The sequence below is a fragment of the Amblyomma americanum genome, chromosome 1 (genome assembly GCF_052857255.1).
Source record: "Amblyomma americanum isolate KBUSLIRL-KWMA chromosome 1, ASM5285725v1, whole genome shotgun sequence".
Taxonomy (NCBI): domain Eukaryota; kingdom Metazoa; phylum Arthropoda; class Arachnida; order Ixodida; family Ixodidae; genus Amblyomma; species Amblyomma americanum.
In genome coordinates this window covers 48,476,830-48,487,039 of record NC_135497.1, presented here as the reverse complement: position 1 = coordinate 48,487,039, position 10,210 = coordinate 48,476,830, and the positions used below count along the sequence as shown (strand labels likewise).

Sequence of the window (10,210 nt, the reverse complement as noted above, 5' to 3'; positions counted from 1 at the left end):
GGCATGAATTGGGAATAGTTGGGGATAAGGGTTCATGGGGAATACCTAAGTAATCTGCGATTCGCTGATGATATTGCCTTGCTGAGTCACTCAGGAGGTGAACTGCAAATCATGATCAATGAGTTAGACAGGCAGGACAGAACGCTGCGCCTAAAAATTAACATGCAGAAAACCAAAGTAATGTTCAACCGTCTAGTACGAGAAAGCAGTTCACAAAGGGCAGCGAGGGGCTGGAAGTGGTAAAAAGAATACATCTACTTAGGACAGCCACTGACAGCTGATTCGGATCATGAAAGGGAAATAACTAGAAGGATAAGTATGGAGTGGAGCACATATGGCAGGTTCTTTAAGACCAGGAATGGCTGTTTACCAATATCCCTCAAGAGAAAAGTACACAACAGCTGTATCTTACCGGTACTCACCTACGGGGAAGAAACGCGGAGGCTAACGAAAAGGCTTCAGCTTAACTTAAGGACAATGCAGCGAGCCATGGAAAGAAAAATGGTAGGTATAACGTTAAGAGACCGCAAGCGGGCGAAGTTGGTGAGGCAACAAACGCGCGTGAATGATATCTTAGTCGAAACCAATAGGAAGAAATGGGCTTGGGCAGGGCATGTAATGCAAAGCCAATATAACCGCTGGTCATTATGGGTAACGGAGTGGATTACAAGAGAAGGCAAGCGTAGCAGGGGAGAGCAGAAGGTTAGGTAGGCGGATGAGACTAAGAAGTTTGCAGGCATAGGGTGAGCGCCGCTGGTAAAGGATAGGGTTAATTGGAGAGACATGGTACAGGCCTTTGCCATGCGGTTGGTTTAGTCAGGCTGATGATGATGATGATAAATCAGGCATGTTCGCAGCTTGCATACGCAATCAACCGAATATTATCTACCAGCTAAGGAGTGCAGGATAAGCTTCTCCTCACCTTCCTTCAACGCCCCTCGTCCACTTGGGTTCCCGAGCAAAGTCTTGGTGAACGACGTTGAATATCAGAGCAGCAGTTCTTCTTCGGGGCCGACGTTCCTTATTGTGCGGTAGTAGATGTCTCCGTTCACGAGCAAGGCCACGAGGTTTTGTCTGCGCTTGCTGGGCGAGTAGTTCACGTCGTTCATCCAGTGGTTGCGCTCTTGCGGGTGGCCGTCTACCACGAAGAAGTCTTCACATCGGCGCACCTGCAGAATGTAGCGGTTCAACAGTGTAATTTTTCAGCGACCGTACTAACGTGAAACAACGAACGCAAAAAAAAAACGTGGCGGCAATTTCAAGTGTCCAGAAACAGGCCAGTATTCCGTGTTCTAATCTTATACCTCGATCTAATAATCATTTCGAAGGCCCTCAAACCTACCAGTCTATCCACTATAAGGTTACAGAGTGCTGTTAAACGGACGGTTTCTGTGGTTATCGAGACTCCGATAGCGTACCGTGTACCCCGTTACCGTTATCGAAGTACCAGAAGCTCGCCCACCGCCTGCGAGCACGCGCTGATTGGCCCGGATGCTGCAGATACGCGCGCAGCCTACCGTGTACCTGGCGCCATCTGGCGCCGCCAGATAGATTTTGGAAATATGGAACTAAAAAATGATAACGATGATGCTGATGATGGTGATGATCGAAAATTTTTATGGCGCAAGGGCTTCTGAAGCCAAAGAGCACCATGGAACAAGATATTATGGTCTACTTACAGCTTATTTGGCGGAAAAAAAGGACAGCCCGGGCTACCAAACACTTAGGTCCGTATAGTGGCATTGTCAGCGATATAAAACAACCAACATCACATTGCTTAAAAGTGCATGAATGAAACTGCATTCAGATTGTAGAAGATAGTGGAGTTAATTTCAAGAGTAATTAATATTCTTCTTCAAATGAATAAATTTTTGGAACCTTTTAGCTTAGCCTTCAGCTTACGCTAAATCTTCCGGCTTGGCTTGTGAGTGCGACTCTTGTACTGTGAGCTGGATGGTTTAGCGTGCACTGGTAGCCATACCTGAGATTTCGCGAAATTTTTGCAGGAAAATAAAAAGGTCCCTAATGGTGGATCTGGTGACTCAGCGATGTCCCATGGTTATGTCACCCTTCTTGCATGCGAAAGAAGTTTGGAAAATATGTGAGGCACTGACAACCATATATGTGAACATTGTTGTACATTTTTTTTCTGTTTTTCTTCTAGCGTTATAATAACGCGGCCTGTCAGTACAGCTGTTCAGTATAATACAATGACGTTGCAGAGTCCGCATGTTCGTTGAATCCTCGACATGCGGTTTGCAAATGTGATCATCCGCTGCAATCTTTCCCTCTCACACAACAATGGAATGTATTCCAGCATTGTCCCAAAAAAAAAACTTACCTCGAATGCACTTGCAAGTCCGGGACAGAGTAACAATGCGAGCAGCGTAGTGCAGTTATAGCCCAGGTGTTTAGAACGTTGTCCATAAGAGCATTTACAACCTGAGTCTTAGTGTTCTACACATTGGCCGGACAAGCTCACCGGCCAAGTGCAGCCGCCATTTTCGATGCTGTCCACCTTGACTCCGTGATACGGGCCGAAGTGCAGTCCCTTGGGCAGCGCCTTCAACGTGAACACTCCCAGCGGGGCACCCTTGACTGTGGACTTCCCCGAGGCCATGCATGCTCTTACCGACGAGACTGGCGTCTCCCGATTTCACCTGCGTATATTATTCCGCCGTGTTCACCAGCCGCTCCACGGCAAAGTGGGGGCTTGAGCATACAGGTTAAATTTTACAGCTCTGGCTGTTAAAGACGGATTGAAGTGTTTCGCGCCGTAATCGCGGTCGTCCTCATCCTCCCGGCGCGAATTTGCGATTAAGTGTCCGGTAGCCCCCCCCCCCCCCCCCCCGAAAAAAAACGTACGCGTGAAATGGGTTGACTCGTGCAACCCGCCAGAAGGGTGAAGTTGGCGTTTCTGAAGTGTGGTACAGATAGCTGCACCGGCCGAAGCTTGTGCCCACGAAAAACGCATAAAAACGTTTACACGGAGTGGTGATTAAGTATATATAATACATAAATGGTCGAACACTATGATACGGCGGATGATTTTGCACGCACATGACGTGATCAACTTTTCGGCTGAGTAATGAGTTCAAGCAGGTATCGCTATGCTTTTGAAATGTACTTGACTTTTTTTGTTCAAGATTGATCCGATTTACATCGTGCATATCCCGAAAGAGCAATCAAAATACAGTCGAAGCTCGTTATAATGAAACTGTTTAAACAAATCAACGGATATAACGATTCCAGTTGGAACTTCGGTCAACACGGACTATAACAAAACTACGGCTATAACGAAGTAACCACCGAGCCCTGCAACTTAGTTACAACGAGGTTCAACTGTGTGTCTTAAGAAAAACTCTTCTTATCGTGAGGAAAGGAGGAAGCGGCGGCCGCGACAGCCATCTTCCGATTCTCACCACGTTAAAGGTGCCGAAAGAAAACATTTTGCTGCTCTTGTTAGTGCTGAATTTCATGCAATCAAGCATAATGAGGATGATTCCGCAATAGAACATTATCTAATTCTGCGAGGAGAGCTATACTTGGTAAACACAGAGAGTTTTTCCAGTTAGGATAGGGAAAGAATGAAACTTTAGGGACACTAAGGCCACCTTTAAAGCTGTAAACCGAAAGCTTATACTGCAACTTCTTCGCGGGTTTGCGTCTGTTTCTTTGAAATTGTCAGTCCATCAACCGCTATATTCGCACTGCTAGCTGCAGATAGCTGTGCTCACAACGCGGTGGGCACGTTGCGATAACGTCATAAGGTCGCGTGACCATCTCTCAACCAATCAACGATTTTTTTACATCTACAGTGGATTTCACTGCTTCCGTAAACAATAATGCTCTCGTATTTAAATTTGGCCACATATATGCTTCGCTTAACAAATGCCGCCAACTGCCGTACGGTGCCAGTGCTTTACTGCTTGGTTAGTTCATTCTGGGCCGCGACTGAGCCTTTTAGAAATAGACAGCACCTGTCAAATCACTCCAAGAAAAGTATTGTAAACGTCCGTGTATGCTTCACATACCTCGCTCTTCACGTGGGCCCATGCTGTGTCGCTGGTGCAGTCAGCATGCGCAACCATTCCGCTTCTGTCGTAAGCTAGAAGACAGGAATTGAGGCATGTTTTTAGATGGTTAAAGATCGCAAGCGCAACAGCTTTGTTGGTAAATAACTTATCGTGGCACTAAAATGCCAGATCTCTCAAAAAAAATATTTTTGATATCACACTATTGCATTACTGAAGCGGCGGCAGATAAATATGCACTTCGAAAATCCTGAAATTCAATATAGACAGCAAAATTTTAATGGATGCGGGTATGAGGACCACAATACTTTGTTGCAGGCGTGTGACCCAAACACATGACTGAAGTTGCGGGAATCGTATATACTGCCGGCCTCAAAAGCTTTGTGCACGTGTGTTCTCGGGAAAAAAAAATTACTGTTGCGCCACCTCACGACCCAGTATCAGCTAATGACGCGTGATCGTTTCCACATACTTTCAGACATTTCACGGGATTAGTGTACGACGCTAGATCCAAATAAACTTTTCCCGCAGAGCCGCAACCCGTAACCTGTATTCTTTTGTGGCCGATAGTACATGCTCCACCTGCTGATACAAGCCGAATGAGTGACAAAGCATGCTACAAAAATAGTTTTCTTTTTTTTACGAACCGATGCATGCATCCCGTAAACGTCTGCCGCCGATAGAAAAATGTTCTAGCCATGTACCACACATTTTCATACTGAAAGCAACCTTCCATCGCTTTGCAGAGAAAAACGACCATCTGGCCCCCGACCCCGCCCACACCACTAAAGTGTGTTGTGGAACGTCGGTCACGTGATGGGCGGTCGGCGCTACATAGGAAAGGAATTCCCTCCGATGTAGGTACGTCACAAGGACACGCTTCACATCTTCATGAGCAACGGCGTGCGCGAAAAGAATGAATACTGGTTTCTCATTATGTATCGTAGATTAGGGAAGCAAGCAGATAGAGGCCTTTGCATATTCCTTCTTCTAATTACTGCGGTATCAATAACTATATGCACTCCTCCCTGCAGACCTCAGTTTCAGTATCACGTCAATCGCGAATCGTACACTTACGTTTTTCCTCGTGTTGCTCTTCCAGTGAGGATGGCTCTTCGCGCAGGTCCCGACCGCTGCTCGCAGGAGCCTCCCAGTGGTCCGGAAGCGCATCGGCGGAACTCGAAGGCGGGCTTTCTCTGTGAGTCTCCCAACCGGCCTCGAATGCCTACGTTAGGCACGCATGCATAGAGAGGCAAGAAGTAATGTTTGCTTTGAAAAGACCAGACATGGCGATCGCTTGTAGTTGTAGGTTTACGAGGCAGCGAGGTTTAAAAGTTGCTGTTAGACATGATGTTGGGCTGGTCGGTTCATAGTGGTTGCAAAAAACTGCGTGAAGATGATGGTACCAGAAAAGAGAGGTGTGTCCGTTTTTGTGCCTCTTTTTGTCCCGTCGTCTTCACGCAGTTTCTTTGGCAAGTAACGTTGCAGCCTCTGCATCAGGGTCAATCCAGTTCCAAGAAGTTAAATGGCGTGTCCTGCTCAAGAAACCACTTCGTACATGCGGCATGTTACCCAGAGGTTCTACGGGAGTCTTAGAAATGGTTCATGCTAGGGTAATTCAAAAACATGAAGGAACAAGACAAAAGCATTTGTGTCCGCTCCTTTAGTTGTTTTGCGATTTCAGCCATCTCCCAGCCATCTCCCGATTTTCACCGTTTTAAAGGTGCCAAATGGAAACATTTCGCTCCGCTTGTTAGTGCTGACTTTCATGCACTCAAGCATAGTAAGGACGAATCCGCAATACAGCATTACCGAATTCTGCGAGGAGACCTATATGTAGTAAATGGAAAGACAGTCTTGCCAGTTAGAATACGGAAAGAATGAAACTCTGGGGACGCTTAAGCCACCGTTAGAGTGGAATGGGATAGGATTAGATCACATTTGCTACAGTTTCTGCTGCAACTTTTGTGTGTGTTTGCGTCATTTTCTTTAAAATTGTCGGTGCACCAACCGTCATATTCAGTCTGCTAGCTGCAGATAGCTGTGCTCACAACGTGGTGGGCACGTTGCGATGATGTCACAGCGTCACGTGACCACCCTTGGCTAATTACCGAATTTTATGACATCTATGACGGATTCTACTCCTTACGTAAACACTAATGCCATCGCATTGATATTTGGCAGCATGCACTCCTTTATTTACGAATGCCGTCATCCGCCGTGTGGCGCCAGTTTTTTATTGCTTGGTTTGTTCAATCTGGGCCGCGATTGCACCATTTAAAAATAGAGAGCACCTGCCAAAGCATGCCAAGAAAGGTATTGTAAACGTCCGTGTATGCTTCGCTTACCTCTCTCTCCACGTCGGCTAATGCTGTGTCGGCACGGGCAACTATTCCGCTTCCGTAGCAAGCTACAAAAAATATTTGAGGCATATTTTTAGATGGTTGAAGATCGAAAGCGTAGCAGCTATGTTTTTAAACCACTTAACTAAAAAGGCCAGGTTTCTATAATGAAATACTGTTTCTTTCTTCAAAATACTGCGGCATCAATAACTATATGCACTCCTCTATGCAGGCCTCTGTTCCAGTCTCGTGTCACTCGCGAATCGTAAACTTACGTTCCTCGTCACGCTGCTCTTCCCATGAAGCTGGATCTTCGAGCAGATCCTGCCTTCCGCTCCCAGGAGCCTCCCAGTAGTCCGGAAGCATATATTCTGGCGCAGGCAGGCATTCGCTCTGAGTCTCCTTCGTTCGGACGACCTGCGGATACATTGACTGTTATTGTGAAGTCTCACATTATGTAAAAAAAACTTCGATCATAAACGTTTTTTTCGCTCAAAAATGCTTTTGTCAAAAATTTCTGTATATAAATTATTAAAAAAAAACTGTCTTCCAAAAAAAAGGTAACTACGGCGTCTCTGTTTGAGCTTGCTGCCAAATATTCAAAAACTACTCGAAGGCATAAGAGCGCAGTCGATTCGTTTGGAAGCATTTTGAACATGTACTACTTGATTCGCTAAGCGAACTGAATACAAGGGCATCCGATTAGCTATCTACAGATTTGGGATATTCGCCCACCTCTACTGATGAGAAATGTTCGATGCACTGAGGCCGCACTAAGCAATGCTAATTGCAGCTAACAACTACAGGGTAAACTTGAAAACAATGAGGAAATTTTGACGTGCGTCTACGTAGCCGGCATGACCGCTTATAAGCGATCACTGTATCTCACAAAACAACTTTTTAAAATTACTTACTTTACCCATGAACAACGGGTAGTGAGCGAAGTCTGTTCTCTCGTCCGCAAGGGCGACTGGCACGTTTCATTCATGCACGAGTTTCCGATCTGCACAAATACGCAGGCCAGTACTCCGAATAGTCTGAAGAAAGTCGCTGCCACACTAGTCACACTGACGATCGAAAACAGTCTAAAGGCATTGAATATTAGCCGCCGCGGTGGCTCAGTGGTTATGGCGCTCGGCTGCTGGCCCGAAAGACGCGGGTTCGATCCCAGCCGCGGCGGTGGAATTTCGATGAAGGCGAAATTCTAGAGGCCCGTGTACTGTGCCATGTCAGTGCACGTTAAAGAACCCCCAGTGGTCGAAATTTCCGGGGGCCTTCACTACGGCGTCTCTCATAGGCTGAGTCGTTTTGGGAGGTTATCTTTACGGCCGCGGGGCCATAAAATATTGGGCCGTGTACAAAACTCCTTCCACAGAAGGTTAGTTCAACTCACGACCCGCTTTCTTAGTAATAGAGCTGGTCGTGGTTCAACTGAACTGTTGTCAAAAGTTTCCCGCCTTTTTTCGGGAGCACGCAAAAGCTGGTCATTATGTGTGTTCTTCATGACCATGATTTACTTTGGGCTGGGTTAACAAAATTTATGAAAACACGCTCAACGCATGCTTTTTTCTGTAGACCTACAGAGCTTTTGAGCAGAACTTACGAAAAAACAGGTGAGTCTTTCCCTCAGGGCCTTTCGGTCCACTGCCGGGCAAGCGGGCTCAGCGCTAGTCCTGGGTTATCTGCTAACACAAAATATTCGGGCGCAAGGAAGTTGACAATGGAATGCCGAGTGTCAGATAACAGGAAATTGCTCAGTACGTGCATACAAAAAGGTAGAATTAACAAATTACTCACGTGCAACACGATCGCGCGCTCTTTCCGCCGACCAGCCATAGTGCTTCTGAAAGCAATGTTCGGCTCGACTCAAACATGGCTCAAACTTAAAAAAAATTACCGGACGTGATGTCTTTTCTTCAAACCGGATGCGACGTCATGGGTTGAAATAACGCTTGCATTATTTCGACCTGGCTTCAGCAGTCACTGCCCTGTTTCACGTGACCGCGAGCCAGTCACACAGCCATTGAGACCATCGCTTCGCGCCTATAAGTTCATCTCCGCAGCGAAGAAGTTGCGATGTGGACTATAGTTGCATTTTTTTGATCTCATGATATCGTTGCCCTTATTATTGCGATGAATGTGGCCAGCGTGTGGAAAGCACTGTGTTGGAACGACGTATGCTTCTCAGTGGCAGTGGTTCCCGGCGTTTAGTTTGTCGTGCTTGTGGGTATATGTGTGTTTGTGTTGAGGCTATATTTCCAAGCTCAACAAAACATGGCCTGCCTATTCCACGTTACAAATGCGCACAGTATGCAGCTGTTCTGTGCCTGAAAGTGAAATGACGATGCTGCTAGAGCAGTCTGAGTTGCGCACGTCGAATGCACAAGAAATTTTTCCGACGACTTTCGCCATGAAAATAACTTTTCTGAATTCCTTTCTCGCGTTGTTCGCTCACAGTGAGCATTAAGCATTTTGTGGGCACTGGATTTGGTTGAGTGGCCTATTTTTTGACATTTCAAGCTTACTTCGAACAGTTGCAGTAATGAACCTCTACAAAGAAAAAAAGCAACACTCCTTTACATTTCCAACATGTCACTGCACTGTGCTGAGAATGCTTTCGTTTTTGTAATTGCACACATTGGGCTGTACCATCGCAAACTGCGCATAATGTATTTTCGACTGTGATTTTAAATAATTTTATTTCAAACAACTTCATGTGTGCAATAGTGACACATGCAGTTTCGCCAGAGTTCTTCGATGAGAGAAGTACTGACACTTAAATTTCGCCGTGATGTGTAAATGGAGCTTCCACTCGCGCTGTAGTGTCATGCCATAGAAAGCTTACAACTTCGCTGATCCATTCGCCTGGCTGTAATCTCATTGCTTTTCTGCAGCAACTGAATCAGTGCTTTATTGATCTCACTAGCATAGCGCTAGGATATCGGGAGTTTTTAATGTGTCTGTAACTGAATGGGGTCATTTAAATGTAGGCAAACGGATATGCGGGTTAACAGTTTGAAAAGCAATTTGACATTGTTAATAAATCTACTATCTTTTTACAGCTATTTCACTACTATCACCCCAGCGTTAGTGGAGCAGAAAAGCAAAAAGTTTTCTAAATGGAGCAGGATCAGAATTCATGACGTGCTCTCCTCTTTAACAAAGTGGTCGCAAGCGTCACCGTCTTGTCAGATGTTTAGTGAGTGCAATTACTGTGCTTGAGGCACCAGTCCGAGAGAACAAGATGTAGGTGTTCTGTGCTGTATATAAGCTATCGAGGTTGAGAGACATCTGTTCTCACAGTTTTCAGTGCCCCTAATTTTCTTACTGGAATTAACAAGTCACTCGTAAAATACAGAAGGTGAATTAGATCGCTAAAATCAAGCGAATGTGAATGTCATGCATTTTAATGGCAACAAAATATTGTTATGTCTCAAAAATATCGTTACAGGCTAATGTAATAGTACTATTCATTGTCATGAAATAGTTCAATATGGCAGAGGTATCAGTCAGAGATGGATGGTGTTTACAGTCCTTTTCTGAGGGTACATTGCAATTGTTTTGAAGTCGTACTTTCTGTATTGTGCTGTGAGCAATCTTTTCAAAGCTAGATGACCGGATTGCTACTGCTTAAAGATACTGATCTGAGTGCTGCTTCTCTTTGCATTAGTGTGAAAGCAGTTGTGTGCTCGGTCTCACTGAGCGAATTCTTTTCTTTGGCCTATATTCAGACATCTGGGTACATCAGACTGCCAAGCATGGGTGGCGCCTACCTGACATCCTCCTCTCTGCACAGACAAGAACGACGCACCTCATAATATGCCAGCCAGGTCA

The 10,210-nt window shown here is 45.6% G+C and overlaps 1 protein-coding gene across 1 annotated transcript; it reads right to left on the bottom strand.

The window, feature by feature from the left end:
- Positions 1-951: 951 nt before the first annotated feature.
- On the bottom strand, positions 952-2,620 carry LOC144134358 (histone-lysine N-methyltransferase set-17-like). The gene is made up of 2 exons (XM_077667316.1): positions 2,483-2,620; positions 952-1,169 (listed from the first exon to the last, which is right to left on the bottom strand). The coding sequence occupies exons 1-2, from the start codon at positions 2,618-2,620 to the stop codon at positions 987-989; spliced, it is 321 nt and encodes a 106-aa protein (XP_077523442.1). The 3' UTR covers positions 952-986.
- Positions 2,621-10,210: the final 7,590 nt, after the last annotated feature.

What these genes read in the sequence shown, in the direction of transcription:
- LOC144134358 (XM_077667316.1), bottom strand. Translation starts at nt 2,620, where the DNA reads ATGGCCTCGGGGAAGTCCACAGTCAAGGGTGCCCCGCTGGGAGTGTTC. An exon ending in ATGGCGGCTGCACTTGGCCG is followed by an intron (nt 1,170 to 2,482) that starts GTGAGCTTGTCC and finishes TACATTCTGCAG; the next exon opens with GTGCGCCGATGTGAAGACTT.